Raw genomic sequence first — 20,512 nt, forward strand, 5'->3', positions numbered from 1 at the left:
CTTCATGAGTTGATTCATTACAGGAAAAGGTGACATCACTGAACATTGCATAAACTTCATGAGGAGTTTCTCAATTTGCCAAAACACGGCCGATCTGGTGAACGACGAGCCATACTCTGCCAGCCTCCCTCGATGCTGCCGTGGTATCATGTTCCTAGCAGTGGTGATGACCATCTACACTCACACTTACACGTTGCCTCATCCTGCTCATCCGAGTAGATACCGTGAGTACAACCATATTTATATGTATAATTCATGTTTACGTGTTTCTCTCAAAGGCGTATTTATGGTATTTTTTCCGTGGGCTACATGAATTTTTCCGCCCTTCTTGCATTCCAGTCTAATTTCCTTGTACTGTTTTCCCGAATTCGTCACCCTGTGCTATAACTCGTTGCACCCCCCCCCCCGCCCTGCAAGTACATTTGTGGGACACTAATACTGTGTTGATCACTCTTTTGGTCACTCACATGCTTGCACATTGCTTTGCTCACTCATACACTTGAACTTCACATACACTCTCAAGGTCACTCTAAATCGCTCAATGGCAAGGTTCTTTGCTTTATAGATCACTCTTTGATCATTTATACGTTCACACATTCCTTAAATCACTTTTTTGGTCATTCATATGCTTTCACACTCTCTTGCTCACTCTTTTGGTCATTTACACTCTTTACCTCACTCTTTTGGTCATTCACACTCTTTACCTCACTCTTTTGGTCATTTGCATGTTTGCACACGCTTTTGGTCACCCAGTGACCTTGTCCCTAGCTCTTTTGTTTATTTACATGCTTGCTCACGCTACAAGTCACTGATTTGCTTACTCCTGTGCTTGCAATTTCTCTAGGTCACACTTTTGGGCACTCAATGACCTATTCCCCTTACGGTCTCGGCAGCAGGGCTTTCATAAGAGCATCGGACGCCCCCCACCCCCGAGCAAAGTGATGTTTTAGAGGATATTTCTCTAAAACAACTACCTGGCTAGAAATGCTTGTCTGTACCAAGTACAAATTTGCATAATTTTAAACGGATCTCATTTATTTTATGAGCCCCCTCCACTCTTGAGCCCCTCGGGCCGTGCTCGGGACCCATATGTTAGGACGGCACTGCTTGGCAGAGGCGAATTCATTTTGGGTTATATACCAATTTTGTCGCCTTTCTCCAATTCCATTCGAAACTTGCGAGCACGGGGCAAGGGGAGCCACCACTATAAATCTTTGCTAACTTTTCCGACACAACTCTGCCTCTTTTGAGGTAACGGAAGTAAGGTGCTTTGCATTAGTCCGGGAGTGTGAGCGGTTCTATTTATCTATCTATCCCATTCTACTCTTTTTTCGGCCACTCATTCCTTAAATTTGCCACCACCCCCACCCCCTCCCCCTATAACCTTCTAAGCTCATCCCCGTAAATACACCACTGGTTTCTCTATATTCTGCTTCAGTCGCACCCGCTTATAATGAAGTCGGAAAAAACACTATTCGTTGTATACGGAACTTCGGTATATCCATGCCGGCTTGAAAAACAAAGCGTTTAATCAAAATGGAACATTTTACGTGCGCGAGACTCATTTTTCACTTATCTGACATTATTAAAATGAAGAGATTAAAATGCAGTTATTTTAATACAAATTAAAAATTTAATTAAAATCTTACGAATCGCTCAACAAAAATATTTGCCAAAATCATTGTTTTTTTTCTTGATGTTTTTGTGGGCTTTGAACGGTTTGCGTTTCAAGGGGTGTTTCTACCTTTAACATGGTGAAGGACTATGTTCTAATAGAAATATTATTAAAAAAATACTATTTAACCATTAATAAATTTTTAAATAAAAATACATTAAAAACAGCTTGCATGAATGGTAAAATACTGACATAAATTTAATTGAATTAAAAATGATTCAAAAATAAAGGAAACTGTTCAGTTCAGGAAATGAAGCAGAAGGTTGAGATTTCTCACACTCAATGTTATTTAAAATTAAATTTTTAAATTTAAATTTTGATTTTAAATAAGAATGAGTCAATGAAATATCAACCGTTTGCTCCATTTCGTGAACTAAACAGTTTCATTTATTTTGAATCATTTTTTTATTCAATTACATTGATGTCATGGTAGTTAATCATGCGAGCAAGTTGTTTTAATGCATTTTTTTGAAAATTTGTGAAATATCAAGTATTCAAGATATGTAAGGCTTTAAACCAGCACAAGATAGCATATGCAATCAAGAACATGTGTGAAAAATTTGAAATAAATCAATAATTAATTACTATTTTTAATAATATTTCTATTTTAGAGCCTAGTTCTTCACCATGTTAAAAAGTATCAACTATCATTAGATAATTTTTGCCAAATAAGTATGCAAAATGTGTATAAGGCTGGATTACACTATAAAAGTTTTACAAAAGATCTTTTATAAAATTAAAAAATTCAACCAAGAGGCGCATCGGTTGCATTCGAGCACCGGTAATCTTATTGGTTGAATTTTTCACGTTTTACGAAAGTTCATTTATCAAACTTGAAAAATGTAACCGATAAGTGTATAGGTTATATTTGAGTGAATGTAACCAATGCATTTATTGGTTGAATTCTTAGTTTTATAAATGAACTTTTCTCAAATTTTTAAAGTGTAATTCCGGCCTCATGCCTTCACTCATGGTAAGAGCATGGGCACAGAAAAATTTCTTCGTCTCGTTTTGTTGAACCATCCAAAGAGAGAGAATTACAAGCTTCAAGTAAAAATTCATAATTTTTTATGATAACTCCCTGTTTTTTTTCGATTATTGGCTTTCATCCAAATTGTACAGCAACAATTAGAGTGTGATCAGTAGTGTCTTTCACTTGGACATAAAAAATTATTTCACAAACGATGAAACCATCACAATGAACATCCGAATTTAGCTTGAGAATGGTAAATGTGCACTGAAGGTGGTTTAGAGGTTAGATTCCAGTGGGAAAATGACCTCAATCCTTTCTTCCTAATGAGTAGAACCCAGATTATATGCACTTGAAAAGTGGCAAAGTGTAATCTGAAAATATGCAAATATGTTCTCAAAAATGGTAAAATATGCACTTAAAAATGCTAAAATATGCACTTAAAAATGCTAAAATATGCACTTAAAAATGTCAAAATAAGCACTTAAAAATGTCAAAATATATACTATCTTTACACACATTCATATTTTTTATGGGTATATTTTTTCAGCCACTTTGTTAGGCATTTTCGCCTGTTATGGCTTTTGTGTTTGTATTTGAAAAATCCTGAAAAAACATTGAAAATTCCAAAATATGGACCAAAAATGAGAAAATATGCGCGAAAAAAATCCCTAGGAAAAAAAAAATACAAATATGTTTTTTAAATAATGCATATTTTCTATTTGTTAGTGCCATTGTTTGTTATTCATGTACAAAAAATATCCCCACATATGCATATACTGCATATGCAAATAATTTATAATATTTATTATTTAAGCATTTTTAATTTCTAGTTAGTCGTGGCTGTGTTCAGTAACGAAATACCAGTAAAAAAGAATTTCGAGGCCATTTCTAGAAGAATTGAACACTTTTGACGCTATTTCTAGAAAAAAAAACCGATGTTATGAAAATATTTTGAGAATTACCCATTTGAAAAACTATGTACAAGTGATTGAGCTTCAATAAAACTTCACAAATATGCACTTATATTCTAAAAATTCTTTGATTTTATGCATTTATATGCATTAATGCTGAAAAAGACCAAAACATCTGGGCTCTACGTGATGAGGTTTTCTGCAAAGAAAATAGGATTTAACAAAAAAAGTAGAAACAAAAGTAGCACAATAAGATTTTATAGTACTTAAAACAGCCTTACTCGAATATCTTCCAAGGAAAGACAGGAGTCGTTATCAGTTACAGAATGGTAAATTTACAGATAAGCAGATATAGATAAGATTGCGAAGAAATTTTGGCAATTCAATGTTTTAAAATCACTTAAAAATTCATTATAGGCGTGCCTTGCTGAAATCTGTGTTCATTATAAGCAATCAAGATAACATTCATAAGCAATACGAAATTCATGGTACTCGAAAAAACTTCGTTATATATATGTAAAAATTCATAACAACTGTGTTTGTTCATTATGAGAGAGTTGGACTGTATTCACATGTGTTTCCTCATTTAAGGTAGCGCATTCAACCTGCTGAAGTTCTCGGAGGATATCTCGTTTGGACAAATCGCCAATCCATCCGTCGGTGTCGAGATCTTCTTCTTTCTGGCGTGAGTATGTGAATAAATTCGCATCAGTGTGAATCACATGTTTCCATGAATTATTTCAATCTAATGATGCAAAACTTTTAATTATAGGGGCTTCATGAGCTTGTACAGGCGGTCGATTGGCGGCGATAAAGAAACCACTGGAGTCTTTTTGTTGAGATTTGTTTTGCAGGCATTTCTCAGGTAAAGCTTTTTTTTTTTTATTCCCCAAGTGTCGAAGATTGCGTTTCGAAATATACTTTCACTTTACATAATCTCTTTCAGACCCTACCTCACCAAACACCAACTCTGGCCGTATCGCTATATTGCAATTTACTGCCATTAATGTGATGGGTTGGAAATGAAGGCGCTGTCTATCGGTGGTCGCCTCAAGTTCGTTAGGGAAAATATCTTATCTATATCCTCCCTTGGGTTTGAAACCGAGACCGTGACAGCATCTTACTACGACGCCACTCGGGCCCTAGTGCCACAAATGTGTGGATCACTTTTTCTTATTATAGATTATTTTTAAGTTTTAAGCCCTGACTTAAAGGATTACGTAGGTTTTGAGTTGAGTTAGAAGTAAGGTGAATTTCAATTTGGAGAGGGGGGGGGGTGCTTTCTTCTGAGCCCAGCGTTTAAAGTTGAACTTTCAATGGGTTTTTAAGATGGCTTCCAGAAGAAAGTGCCTCCGGTAAAAGTGAGATTTATTAAATAAAATTTGGCAGTAAAATTCAGGAAAAAATTTGCGTGTGAAGATGAATATACATTGAATTATCTTGGCTCAAAATTTTTAACGAAATTAATTTATTCTTTTTCACACAAAAAAAGAACAATTGAATAAAAAAATTGAAAAAATAAAAATTTGCTGTCATTTATAATATTTTAAATGCGTTTTCTGAGTATCAAAAAAGCAAAAAAAGAAACATTTTGAAAATTTCAAAGAATGAATGATCGGGTCTAAGATGTTTAAGCGTCATTTTTGCTCGGAATCAAACATAATAATGCTAGAGGCAGATTAGTTCAGTCACTTAGGTTGAGGAAAAATACCCTATTATCAATTCTACTTTCCGGCTGGGTCATAATCCTGACAGTCGAAATCCCAACAAGGCCGAACACTTCGCAGGTACGAATTCAAAATGAGTCTATATCCCCACATTTCAAAATCAGTTCCATTAAAAACTGTACTATTATACAATTGAACCCATGAATTCGTAAATAGTTTAATTAAAATTCAAAGCAAAAATCATTGAATTTTTTGCATTTGAATGCAAAAAAATTACTCTCACGAAGGGGGACATTTTTGGTACAGGAAAAAAATACTTCCAATATGTGTCGGTAGAGGACGCTGCGCAAAAGCAAATTCCTGGAATTATGCAAATCAAGCATACAGAATGTATACATATATAATACAAACGTATAAAATGCAGTGTGTAAGACTATAACAGCTCTTTCCTGGTTCAATATATATAAGGCTGGAATGCCTTATATAAGTGCCAGAAAATTCATAAAAGAGCTGTCAGTCGTATACACCTTGTTTTTTATAGATATACTAGTTCTGTTCGTTAAAAATCCTCTATTTACGCATTATTTCTCCAGAATTTCACGGAATGGAAAAACCAGAAAATTATTGCGCATATTAAAATCACCGTAACTCTTATGCTTTTTACTTTCATTAATATCATTTAGTTCTAAAATTTAACAACATTATCACAAATATGTGTCACTAGCTATAATACCCGGCGCTGCCCGGGTTTTCTTCAATGAACCTTTTTTGGATCACGTGATATCTCCCTCTCTTTTTCTTGGGGGGACATACAAACCGTGTGCAATTCAACCAATATAGCGACTTCGCGATTCATGGAATAATTAAATCTAGATTTACAGAAACGTAGAAATGAATATATATTTTTCCTTTTTTAAGGGGCGCTAGGTATTTCGATAACCCCCCCCCCCCTGAACTTCAAGTTACCCATCTGCCTATTTCAGCTTCCAAAAAATGCTTAATTAAAGCTGTGGAGTTTTTTCGATCTACTTTTTACGGGCTCATAATTAATTTTAAAATGAATTTTACATGAATTCATGAAACTAAATACCAAAAGACAATACCGAGACATTAATTTTCATGCTTGACAAGATATAAATAAAATGTTGAAATCAGTGTTATTGCATGAATGTCCAACTAAAAAGTATAGGTCCGGCTAATTACTCCATATTTAAACTCCTGGGCTTCATATATCTCTAAGCGAACTCAATATTTCAAATATCGAGAATTAAATACAACTTTTAAAATTATTGATGGGGCGGGAAACCCCACCAAATTTCCGCATTTCTACAGTAAAATCGGAATTTTAACACTGATTTCTATGGGAATCATCCTTTGCCTGACCCTCAAACTGATGCTGATGATGATTATGACGTCTATTCGAAAAGCCTCATTACTGGGAGGATTGAAAAAGTGGCAAACCATTATAAAGGCATAAACTATTATACATATACCAACAAGATTAAAGAAGTGACAAACCGTTGTAAAGGCATATACACGTCTGAAACGCATTGCTAGGGAACCACGGTAACCAAAGTAAACGTTCGGAAAGTGATTGTTGAGGCCCAAAAACCATTGTTGCCGGACAGTTTTTTGCCCATTTGGGGCATTTGCCATGGTCTGAAGAAATTTTAAAGTAGCCTATCGTTCAAGTCGGGTCCCGTTTGGTATATATGCAAAATTTGGGGACGATCGATCTAAAATTGTAGATTTGTATAGAGAACATACACACACACAGAAAATCAATTTTATATATATAGATAGATATTTATATATATTTGCATAATTTCAGTGATTTGCTTTTCCACAGCGCTCTCTATTGAATAAAATTCGAAGTAATTATTTTCATGAAAAAAAAAAGTTAAAAGTAAAAAAAAAATATATATATATATATATATATATATATATGTATATATATTATTCCCTTCGCGTGAGAGTAACTTTTTTGCAAACCGCATTCAAATAATACGATGTCTCCAATTTTTAAGCATTTTAGAACTACTGCATTTACGAATTTATGGGACACCCTGTATCTAACGGACTCTCGGAATATATCGAAATTATATTCACCATTCATTTTGTGACGAAACAAAATGAATGGTGGATATAATTTCGACAAATTCAATTTCCATCGTATAGACGCTTCACTTTCAGCGTTAAATACGTATATTAAATTACGATATAAAAAGAAATTTTAAAAACTTAATTTTCAACGCATGAACCACTTTTCCATTTAATCGAAAATGCTGGTTATCAGTTGAAAAGTTTAAAACTTAAATTGTTTTATGATAATTAATTCAGTTAAATCAAATAATGACTAATCTCGTAACAAAAACTAGCGACTCAGACAGAGAGTGATCACTTCAGCTTATTTGTTGTCAATGAAATTTAAGTAAAATTATTCAGTTATTTTGTAGTTCATTCATCTACTCTGTGCTGCTACATCCTGTTAATTAATTTCCGATTTGTTTGTTTAAATTTATCTTGAAATCGCGGGAATCTGGTCTGTCATGAACTTCTCTGTCAGGTATACAGGATGTCCTGAAAGTGCTTATCTGCGGCTCTTATCCTACCAACTAACCGTCCGTCGTAGAGGTATTGTTTCAATTTGAAAAGTGTTCAAAAGGCGTTCAAAACTTACCTTGTGCGGTTCTGAGAGAGAAAATACAGTGTGTCACAAATAAAAAAAAACCGGAAGTTTCTGTGCAGTCCCCCTGCCCTCTTCAAATGAGAAAGTTGCGCTGTGACTCCTGAAGGAAAAAAATCCAAGATTAAGTGCAAATCCGCTGAGATATTCGAATTTAAAAATAGAAAAAGTTAGGAAAGGACAGCATAAATGAGGGAAAGAAGCATTGTCCGTTAGTGGTTTTTTTCTGTTCTTTCATAACTTTTCTCTAATTTTTGAATTCGAATGTTTAAACCCATATTGCACTTGGGAAGGCTACCGTTTCGTCCTTTCCCGATTCATCCTTACGTCAAAATAGTCTCGTTTCATCTGATCTCTTGCTTCCCCTTCCCCATGTCGATAGGGAATTACTGTCAATCTAGATAAACACCCCGTACTCATAGATAGAGCTCCTGGTAATACCTCGTTTAGAAAACCCCGTTTCTCAACCTTTTACAGGATATTTAAATTCAGGAGTAAAACACATAGTATATTATACAGGAATGTCCCGTCTTGGTTATGATAAAGTCTAAGTTATTCATACTTTCGAAATTAAATACCTTATTTCCGAGTTATGCAAGATTCACCTATGTATCTCGCTTATGAAGCCACTGTGTACTTGTATGTAATAATGTAATACAATCACTCTGGTACTATTTTTTTACATCGGGTACTCGACATGTTATACATCCCCCCCCCCCCCATGAAGGTGTAATTTGTTAACAAAGAAGGGATAATAGCGGGTAAAAACACGTTATCGCCTCGGATGAAACGGCACTATTTTGACCTAAGGATGAAACGGGAAAGGACGAATCGGGACATCACCACTTGGGAACATGAAATTTTTTTTCTTGGCCTCAGGAGATGTAGGGAAACAACTTCTCAACTGGAAGTTAGAGGACGGGGAGGGGGGGGGATGACCGTTCAAAAATTTATATTTCTTATTTCGTCACACACTGTATTTTCCCTTTCAAAACAGGGTAATTTTTGAACGCCTCTTTCAAGCATTTTTTAAATTGGAATCTTACATCTACGTCGAACGGTTGAAAGCCACATTAGCAACCTGCATAACCGGACTATATGCCCCGGTGTTTTCAACGCTTCGAGTAGATATTTGAAAGCCCGCCAAGTCATTTTTGCTAACTGGCAAAAAAAGCCCGCCAATCTTTATATTCGACCCACCAATAAAGCAGGGCGACATATTGGCCGTATCAATATAGAGAGGAATTTCCCTCTTTCTACCTATACATTATTCGATCAAAACGAATTGAAAGCTCAATAGTTATGATTTTTTTTAAATCGGATGATTCTTTTTGAAACACCGTGTATATGTAAACTTGTATTACTTTAAAACCCTTTCATATTATCGAGTGTAAAAATTATTGGAAGGTTAATTTTAGGATGGTTCTTGCACAAGCTCTGGTGGTTTGCTTGTTTGCTCTTCTTCCGCTGGTCGGATCAGGACCTTTATGGCAAGAATTCGTAGAAGAACCGCTGGAAAATTGCAAAACTGGATGGTGGAGGAACTTGCTGTTCATTCAAAATTTCCAGGGACCATTTCATAGCGTTAGTACAAAAGAAAAATTATAGAATTATAGTTAATCACAAAATATACGTATACTTGCGAATATATGAGTAACTTACGGTTTTTAAAAATATTTCTGTTTGCAGTGCATCACCAATTCCTGGATACTGGCTACCATAATGCAGATTATCATCTTCACTCTTATCGCTATGTGGATTCTGGATAGGTAATTGCATGAATTTTTTGTTAATTTCATTGAAACAACTGATGCTCCAGTCAGCCCCGCTTAAACGGAGGTAAACGGTTCCAGCATACAATATCCGTTTAAGTGGAGTATTCGGTTATACGGGAATATTTCGATTGCTGTGTTGCACTGTTAATATAATTTGAAAACTGATGGGAAGGATCACAATTTTCACATTTTTGAAGTTTATATACTAAGTTTCTTGAATAAATCAGAGATAAAAATGAAATGAAAATTGTATTGAATTACAAAGATTATAGTACACACACATACGATTTTTACTTTTCATTGCGAGAGTAAGCGCCCTCTATGTGCTTGACAGAGAACAGAAATAAAATAATTAAATGTACGTACTGAAGACACCTCAGATTCTTCGAGGCCATTATTGTATACCCATACTAAGTTGGCCTCTGACCTTGACGCATGTGAAGGGAGGGTTAATTTTCCAAGGAGGGGAAACGGTGAAAAAAAGGGGGTAAAACTCGCTAAAATAACGCAAAACACGTCAACGGAAAATACGAACCTGCTCCTTTTGCCTGCGATCTTTTGACCGAAAGAAGATGAATGGAATCGCCATCGTGACGTTTCATGACGTAGACAGAGGCCAACTCAGCGTGGGTGTACAATACCCATTCTCAGTATAGGTTATTTCGTCTTTCCTTGGCGACATGTCAAGTATGTCACCATATACTTCCAAATGTTTAATACAATCAAAATATTATAATAGTTGATGTGTATTAACAGTTTCCGTGCGAATCGTAAGGACCTTTCAAATCCGGACTCCTTGGGATCCAGGTGATTTTGGTTTAAGGAATCTTCCGGAATATGCATACACTTTTGTTTATTTTTCAAGTTTCCATATTTAAAGCAGTAATATAAATTAATAAACCAAACATATGCTCATACAAACAGATAATTTAATTAAGACCATGATTTCTAATTTTTCACACCGTTGCTATAGATATCCATAGAAAAATAAATATTTATTCTTTAAACATTTTTTTGTTGTCAATCTTCGGATCCGAAATAAAAAAGACCTTGTTTCTGAAGATTGGGCACCGTAGATATTCCTCTGCCATGTTCACCACACAATATTCGTACTCTGATTTTCCGCTTCCTAGCTTTTTTTTTCAGGAACGTTTCCCACGAATACAATAAAGCACCATGTTTCCGTTTGCACATTGCACCTGCCACATCACTTGACGTTTTCAGCATGTTCGGAAATTCACTTAGGCAATCACGGAAAATAATAGAGCGCTGGACATGTTCTAAGACACTAAGGTTAACTGTACGGCACGGAGAAATGAAACAAATAAACTAAAGTTCCTGTGATCAAAGCTGATTTTCCGACTATGACATCCATTGAGACACAATTTGCCATCAGTGTTTTCCTGAAGACAGAAGCCTGTGGTCACAGTGGACACCAACGATAAGTGGGAAGAAAATGGAATAAAAATTGAAAATGTATTGGAAAAGGCCGAAACACGGAATTTGTGTGTAAAGAAAAAAACATCATAAAAGTGTCCGGTTTGAAGAAAACGATTTTTTTTTCCGAAGTGTCTGGATTATGGATTCGGCCTGATGCTCGCGAGATGTTAATGGTGCTTCCTTGGGGTAGGATTCAATTTTTTTCTCCCATTGAGAAATAAATGCTCCCTCCGGGGATTCCCCGTATGGCGAATCGCATTCCCCGGGCCGGGCTAAGTTACTCATATGGATTCGAGCGGATATGCGTGTCCGGATTTGGAAGGCCCTGCTGTATTCTATTTATATATATAGAGGGGTGAAAAGTTGCTGAACTTATTCGATTAAGCGGAGAACTTGTAAACATTGTCTCTGTGGGAGGAAGTTTGGTTCTAGAGGATTCCATGCGTTTAAGCGAGGATTCGTTAGCCGATGACGCGAGGCCGACTGTATATTTGACAGTTTATTCCATCACACACACAGACTGATAACGTAATTCCATTATTAATTCTGATTACTATACGATTAGTCTGGACGTGTTTGTATATTGGTAGATGTGCAAACTCTTATCGTAAGAGCAGGCATCAGGTTTGAAATCAGCCCAAATATAATTTGGGCTGATTACTTGATCGAAAACTGAATGATCGGACAACCATTAAAGTTCCAACCATTCAGGAAGTCCGACTGCTCAGAAATGCTCTAAGTACTCGGAGCAAATGGAAACGGCTGGAAGCCCAAATGGATGCGCAAAAGATACATGGAAGTGAATGCATGACATCAAAATCCTGATACCGGGCCCCGAGGTTTCTTTCTTTTAAACCGAGCACAGCTCCGGTCTATCACCATTGGACCGTATGAGTTGAACCAGAAGTGCTGCTTATATACTACCTAACAGTTTTAGTGTGCACTTAGTGTTGTGCGTAAATTTTGAGTGCTGCCATCTATTTCTAAAACTATGAGTGAAGTGTAATGATTGAATATTTGCACTGCTGTAGGCCTGAAGCTCTCTGTGGTAAGCTTTTTAACTTGGAGACTTGGCCGACCACCAACTGTGCCGCTGGTGGGGTACGAACCTGGGTCTTAGTGATGTGAGTCCGTGACAATTACTCACGGTGGCTAAACCCCTAAACCTGTGTTTCTTAAGCGCTTGAGGTGGGCCGTGAGTTGCTTCGCTGTTCCACTTTTTTTCTACACTTGTTGCTCTTTAGTCGTGTATATGACCGGGCCTTCGAGTCGGTAAATATAAATCAACAAGGTCACGGGCTTCCAAAGGTTGAGAACCACTACTTAATGCTGAAAACTATGGTGGTGATTTTTCACGGGCCTTCTCGAGCGAAATTATAGCGTAAAAAAATTTTAAGACTCAGGTTCCCGAGCTGGAGTCCTGTCAGCTAAACCGTTGAGGAGGCCATGGGCAAATACTTCCAATGAAGGAACGTTCAAGATTGCCCACGGCACATCATGATTCCCCCCCCCCCCTCCGGGAGATGCTTCGGTATTCATGAAGGACCCATATCACGGAAGCTAGAAACGAATCGAGGAAATTTTCAAAAAAATGATGCAGCATTACTTCAACGGCACGTTCGACGTACAGGAAGAAATGCCATAGAGAATAATGTAAAAATAATAAAACACAAGGTACGATGAATTTTAGATGACAAGAACGGCGCATTACTTTAAAGGAAAGGGTGAAATAATAAAGATCCTTACGGGGAAATCCCTCAAATAAATGAGGAAAATACCTATAAAAAAATGATGTGTCAATAACTATATTACTGACAATCACGGCATTCAACATGTATATTAGTAATCATTCAACCATCATGGATAGTGAAAATATGATTTTTTTATCCCTATATTGATGCGTGCGTTGGAACTCGCCAATACACAGCTACTGCATAATCACTAGATACCAGAAACAGTTTTGGTCAGTCCGCAGAGGAGTATCATCGGGCTATAAATGACAACCTAACACAAAAGTATTACACCATAAAAACTTTTTAAAATATATATCTCTATTCAAATTATAGATAGTGTTAACCATAGGAAGACAACAAGAAATGACTTATTAACTTCAGACAATGGTTTCACGGCATGAGCTTGACCAGAGGACCAATAAGGTTTCAATTTACCACTCCTTTGATTTACGCGTGTGTCATCATAGCACTTGTATCTAAGTTTGTTACCCAATGGCTATTTATCTAACAATCAGATCTGTATTTTGAATGTTGAGGAGAACAACTATAAATTCTATTTCTAGGGAAAACAGTAATAATAACAATAATAATGGCGTTGGGAAACTATTTTTCTCTGATGGGGATTATCATCATTTTTTTCCTCGTGTGAAATGCATCAAGGTCACGGTAATCACGTTATAGGCACCAAAATGAATCTCAGATAATATGTCTATATTATTCTATTGATTTTATTTTTACGATTATATCATTGTTTGATAGATAATAATAATGTTTTAATGTTTAATGTTAAATTAATGTGTTTTTCTTGTTTTTTTTGTTTTATTTCTTTGCTACTGAATAAATGCCCTGACTTGTTTTAAGGTGGCCTTTCTTTGGGACTTGCCTGTACGTTTTGATGGCTGTGGCAGCAGCAGTTATCGTCGCCGTCGTTACGGCAGTTGCTGAGTTCCCGCCGACTTTCGCGATGTACTTCTACGATTACAGGTACGGAACTAAATTGTATGCAGGAGAGTATTGCGGATATCACAGTAAATAAACCTTTGTCCAATAACACTAAGAAGACACCAACGAAAAAGACAAATACATGGTATAATTTGCCTTTTTCGTGATTGACATCTGAGTAGGAACGCTGTGATATGTGTATAATATTGGTCATTCACATGGACAACTTTTCCTATTTACAGACATCGCTGGCTGAAACTGAACTTGATAAGACTGAATTTAATATTGAGATTTCTGAAGGCACGGGGAAATGAATCGCGGGTAGAGAAGTTCAATACCGAAATTCTCTCAGCGAGAGGGTAAATGCATGGCCACCAGGGCTGGGCAAATCTCCAAAAGTATGTGTCCGGTCGGGCATGCAACTTGAAATAATAGATGAAGGAATCATACAATATTTAACATGCCGAAAAAAATATTATTACTGGAGCTTAAAAAAAAGTAAAAACAAATCGATTTATTTGAATAAAAATATCGAAAAAAAGTGAAAAAATTATCTTTTTTTAATCGAAATTTTGAAAGAAATACGAAAACACAAATGAAATGGTCACCAATTAAAAATCTCAGATCGATCAAATCGCTAATTATAGTTTTCTGCACTGTTGGAGTCGGAACAGAAAAATCACCAAGATACTATTCACCTCACTTATAGAACCGGAATCATACCGGATTACCGGAATCATAATCGATTTACAAAACGGAACCGGGGAGCAGGCACGGGCCTGAGATAGGGTGGCCAGATCATGCGACTAAGAAACCATGACAAATCTTGATAAAAACCCGGACATAACGCAAGTTCGCTGATAAAAACCGTATGTGTGTGAGTGGTTTAGTTTTCTTCAACCTTTTCTCACTATAGACAGTTGAAATTGACTCAAGAAACCGTCAACGAATAAGGCTGCGGAGTCACCACACAGAGCCACAGCTTCTTAATAAACATTTATTACGACGACACAAACATGATAATCAGGGTTAATGAAAAAGGAAGGCAGACATAGAAATTTTTGAACCTCACGCTTTCGTGTGCAGTGACTCTCTGCTCTGCTGTTTTCCAGACGGTCGTCTCCAGTACCCGGGATCACGTGACACACTCGAGGTCGTTGACCCGACTCTTGGGGGGTCGTCTGCGTGAGACACCACACACTCCCTCCCCAGTGATCACGAGTAATAAGAGGTGATCGCGTACTATGGAGTAGCATCAGTGATCACGAGCACTGTAGACGATCTGGAAAGTGGACAGTACGCCCAGAACGAGTGGTTCTGACTGGTTTCACAGCAGAATCAGCTGCGAGTCTGTCAGACGTAACTGCAGTTGGTACGTTTGGAGATACAGGTACCGGTTCCACCGTCGGATTCACAAGAAATGCCGGTTTAAGCCGGTCGACTGACACTGACACAGTTTTTCCTCTTATGTCCACGTTGAACACTTTGTCGGTCCGGCTGATCACTCTGTATGGTCCTTCAAATGGCTGTTCCAGAGGACGTTTCACCCTATCAGTTCTTACGAAAACGTGAGAAGTAGTTTTCAACTCATGGTGAACAAATGTAGGATGTCCTCCATGCCGTTTGATTGGTCGTGGTTGGAAAGTTTGGACGTGAGTTCTCAGCATTTGTAGAAACTCGGAAGCGTCAGTTGAGTTGGAATTAACTCGTGCTTGGAAAAATTCACCAGGTAATCGTAAAGTTTCTCCGTACAGTAGTTCTGCAGGTGTGCACCCCAAATCTTGTTTCAGAGAGCACCGAAGACCGAGTAGAACTGTAGGTAATGCTTCAGTCCATTTATGGGTTTGATTGCATTTCAACGCGGCTTTGAGAGGGCGATGCCACTCTTCCAACATACCGTTTGCTTGTGGATGGTATCCAGTTGTTCTAACCCGTTTTGCTCCGATGAATTTGGACAGCTCTCGGAATAGCTGCGATTCGAATTGGCGACCTTGATCAGTTGTTACTGTCAAAGGTGTGCCGTTTCGAGAAATCCAGGTGGAAAGAAAAGCTGTAGCTACCGTAGTTGCTGTGATGTCGCGGATAGGTACCGCTTCTGGCCATCGTGAAAACCGGTCTATCATTGTTAGGCAATAAGAATATCCATCGGAAATGGGCAGTGGGCCAATGATATCCAAATGAATATGTTGAAATCGTTGGGAAGGTTCCACAAACGATTGTAGTGTGGATCTCGTGTGCTTGTGCACTTTTGATCTTTGGCATGGTATGCACACTTTTGTCCATTTAGCACAGTCTTTAGCTAGACATGGCCAAATGAATCGCTTTCTGACCAAATCAATAGTACGTCTAATTCCTGGGTGTGAGAGTTTGTGCATATTCCAAAACACATCATATCGAAATTTTTCTGGAATATAAGGTCGAACAGCACCTGTTGATAAATCACAGTAGAGCGCTTTAGCTGAGTCTGGAAGAAATACTTTCTTCAGTTGCAAAGCTGATTTGCTCTTTAGAAGTTCCTCTAGTTCTTTATCCCCCTCTTGTTGCTCAGCGATGGCAGTAAAATCAAGAGGTCCAGGAACTGAAATTGCTGTTACGCGTGATAAGATATCAGCGGAAATATTTTGCGATCCAGGAATATGGCAAATGTTCGTTGTGAACTGCGATATATAATCTAAATGCCTTAGCTGTCTAGGTGAGCATTTTTCACTTTTTTGTCGAAACGCATAGCACAGTGGTTTATGGTCACTGAAAAGTATAAACTCACGAGCTTCAAGCATATATCTGAAAAATTTTATGGACGAATATGCGGCAAGAAGTTCTCGATCGTATGCGCTATACCGTGTTTCGGTGGGTGAAAGTTTACGTGAGAAAAAACCTAGCGGTTGAAGACCATTGTCCGTCACCTGGTGCAGTGCACCGCCTATAGCATAGTCGGAAGCATCTACGTGTAGAGCTAATTGGGCAGACGGGGATGGATGTGCCAGCAATGCGGCATTAGCTAGTAGCTTTTTGCAATCTTCAAATGCTTTCAAAGTTGATGTAGACCACACAACTTTTGTTTTGTCTTTTCTTTTTTTCGTGGAACCTTTCAATAGATCATGCAGTGGCACTTGTGTCTCAGCTGCATGCGGTAGGAAACGGCGATAAAAATTTATGAGACCTAAAAATTTACGCAATTGCTCAATGGTTTCCGGTTGCTTGAAATCGAGTACAGCTTGTACTTTGTCTGGACGAGGTGTGATACCCGATGGTTTGATCACATGTCCTAGAAATTCAAGCTCAGAAACACCAAATATGCATTTTGACACATTTAAAACTAAGCCATACTGTTGAAGACGTTGGAATATTTGTTTTAAATGAATTTTGTGTTCTTCGGCATTTTCAGAAAAGCATAGAATGTCATCAAGATATACATAGCAGAATGGTAAACCTCGTAATACTTCATGCATGAACCGCATAAAAGTTTGAGCGTCATTTACGAGACCGAAGCTCAATCTTGTATACTCGAATAAACCCCAAGGGGTTGTGATTGCGGTTTTTGGTATATCTTCTTCGGCAATGATAATTTGATGATATGCCTTGAAGATGTCTAGTCTAGAAAAAATAGACTTACCGTGCAATTCTTGTGAAAAGTCTTGAATATGGGGTATCGGGTAAGAATCAAATTCCGTAACACTATTTAGACGACGATAATCACCGACAGGACGTACAGTACCATCTGCCTTGGGCACAATATGTAACGGTGAGCTCCAAGGGCTTTTGGAGGGCCGGATAATCCCTTGTTCCAAAAGGAATTCAAACTCGGTTTTCACCTGTTGTTGAATTTTTGGATTTAGACGGCGAGGTTTGGAAGCCACCGGTGGTCCTCGAGTGATGATATGGTGTCGCGTCACATGTTTCACTGTTTTACCGATCTGTGAAGGGTTGAAGATATCTGGGAATTCTTGAAATATAGCACTGTATTCAGAATCTCCAATGGTAGTGACGGAAGGTTGTGTTGTGGGCTTGATCGATCCGAGTACCCGTAATGATGTTTGCGAATCGATGAGTCGTCGGTTTCGCACATCAACAATTAGGTTGAAGTTGCTGAGAAAATCAGCTCCAAGTATTGGTGAAGTGACGTCAGCTACGAGAAATGTCCAGGGAAAAGGTTTCCGGAGACCTAAATCCAGTTTCTTGATCGTGGAACCATAAGCAAGAATCTTGCTGTTGTTAGCGGCGAACAAATGGAAACTTGGATGTAGTGCTGACGAATTTTTTTTAGGTGGGATAACAGAAACTTCACTGCCAGAGTCAACAAGGAAACGATCACCCGTAACTCTGTCAATCACGAAGAGCCTGCTGGATTTGCTGCCCGATTCCATCATACCAGCGATGATGGAAGGTCGTCGTTTTTTTTCTGGAATTTACATGGCTGACGGCAGTAGCGGGCTTTCTCACCGAACTTGTTGTGATAGAAGCAGATATCCCGTGCTCGACTTGAACGAGATGTTGAACGCCTAGCTAGTTGCTGTTGGGAGCTATTACGATATCTCCCTCTGGAGAGTCGATTCACCGTAGCCGTTAGCTCTGCCACTTGTTTGGTGAGCGTTTCGATGGCTGATGACGAATCGGTTCGATCTTGAGTCGACTGCATTTGCGATGATGATGATGATGATGGCTGGATTCGGCACACATAATTTTGGGTAGTGATTTCAGCCACTTTGTCGGCTAGGACAGCAAGTTGATCTAATGGCTCACTGGAAACCGATAACACTGCTTGAATATTTTGCGGTAAGCGTTGCATCCACAAGGTGCGTAAGAACTCGTCAGTGACTTTGTTGCCGGAGAGTTGTTTCATCTTTCGCAGCAGTTGACTTGGCTTTTGATCACCCAGCTGTAGCTCGTTCAAAAGTTCCTTGACTTTTTGATGTTCCGTCGCAGCGAACTCCTTTATGAGGCGATCCGACAAGGCTTGATAGCGGTTGATTGCCGGAGGATTTAATATCAGATCCGAGACGAAAGACAAGCATTCTCCGTCCAAGAAAGAGACCAAGGCTGCATACTTCGTGTCATCGTTAGTGATTCCACAGAGTTGAAAAGCACTGTTGCACTGTTGAATCCATAGTTGGACATTGGATTTCCAAAACGGAGGTAATCGAAGTCCAATCCTCGAAACTTGAGCATTTTCTTCCGCCATCGCTCAGCTCTAACGGGAGAGAGAAAATAAAGAAGAGAAGACGAGAGAGGAGGAGGTCACACCAGAAGAGAAGAAGAGCAGACGATGATGCGTGGGCGAGAGGGGTCTGTTCTTCAGGGGCCTGTTTGAGGGAAGAATCGAGTCGTCGTAACCACAGACATAATGGAGGCTCGGAAAGAAGAAAATTTCCGAAAATGCATGAGATGAAATCTTCAATGAAGATGGACTTTTTTTGATGGTTAATGTTCCTAAACGTCGCTGGTCACCACTGCGGAGTCACCACACAGAGCCACAGCTTCTTAATAAACATTTATTACGACGACACAAACATGATAATCAGGGTTAATGAAAAAGGAAGGCAGACATAGAAATTTTTGAACCTCACGCTTTCGTGTGCAGTGACTCTCTGCTCTGCTGTTTTCCAGACGGTCGTCTCCAGCAGGGGGTGCTGTAAAACCGGTTTTCTAGCTACTCTTTTCGAAAAATCAAGTGACGTCACCCGATTCCTCACGCGACCGTCTCCCGTTGGAACACTGAGTAAAATTACTGTTTTTTGATAATTTTTTTTGCATAGTTCTAATTCACAAAACTCTATCATTTTTTCTGAGTAGATGCCACAAATACCGCTAATTATCAAAATATATATTTTTTATTTTTTTGAAAGTTTTTTTATTTTTGACAGATTTTTTTTTCGACCCTTGTATGCAATGTTAAATCAATGGGAAGTATTCACGTTTGTGAAATCAAAAGGGGAAACGGAAAGGGAATTATCAGAATGGGGAAAAACATTTTCCCCATAAAAGATGGCCTTTAGATATTCAACGTTCAGTGGGAATGTATAAATTGGAATAAGTTAAGTTTTCATCTTTTTCTTATAACTCGGCCTTACATTCAGAGCCGCAACTAGAGGAGAGCAGGCGGGTTTGGTCCGGGGGAAGGGCGAATTTCACCCTTTCACCTCTCCTTCAATCAACATTACAAGCAGGGCCGTAACTAGATGCTTGGTCACCCAGAGCAGGGGGTAGCCAGAAATTTCGTTCGGGGGGGGGGGAACCACTTTCATTTCGGGGGGGGGGGACCAAAGTCGCAGAACAATGGATTTGGCCATCTTTTTCCCTTTTTTCGGTCATTTTCTCACATTTCGGGGGGGGGGGGACCAGACCCCCAAGTCCCCCCGCCCTGGCTACGCCCTTGACCCAGAGCAAGTGCGCATTTTGGCACCCCCCTTGTAATGTTGAAGGAGAGGTTTGGGAATAAAATTTGCGCCCCTCTGGGCCAGCGCCCGGGGCACGAGACCCACCTGCTCTTCCCTAGTTGCGACCCTGATTACAGTTTCATCCTTGGGAAACCTGTGAAACTTAATTTCTTTTCCACTAGTATTTGCATAAGTGTTTGTGCAAGACGCAACAGCACAACTTGGCATGGTTATTTTGCTGTAGTAAATTCACAACAGACAAATATCAATAGCGAAATAATTTCTTATGACTATCGTACACACGTTATTTCGAGAGAAATCGACTTCTCTGGACGG

At 38.5% G+C, this 20,512-nt stretch overlaps 1 protein-coding gene across 1 annotated transcript in view; it reads left to right on the plus strand.

Moving 5' to 3' along the window:
- LOC149084173 (nose resistant to fluoxetine protein 6-like) overlaps positions 1-20,512 on the plus strand; it is a 62,733-nt gene that overhangs the window by 23,572 nt on the left and 18,649 nt on the right. Inside the window, exons 6-11 of the mRNA XM_089234519.1 lie at positions 24-224; positions 4,151-4,244; positions 4,332-4,424; positions 9,331-9,496; positions 9,602-9,681; positions 13,722-13,844. Of these exons, the coding sequence (XP_089090645.1) occupies positions 24-224; positions 4,151-4,244; positions 4,332-4,424; positions 9,331-9,496; positions 9,602-9,681; positions 13,722-13,844 (757 nt within the window). The remainder of the gene's footprint in view (positions 1-23; positions 225-4,150; positions 4,245-4,331; positions 4,425-9,330; positions 9,497-9,601; positions 9,682-13,721; positions 13,845-20,512) is intronic.

This window comes from Pholcus phalangioides, unplaced genomic scaffold, assembly GCF_987345545.1.
Source record: "Pholcus phalangioides strain wild (caught in Gottingen) unplaced genomic scaffold, Ppha-v1.0 ptg000008l_1, whole genome shotgun sequence".
Lineage (NCBI taxonomy): Eukaryota > Metazoa > Arthropoda > Arachnida > Araneae > Pholcidae > Pholcus > Pholcus phalangioides.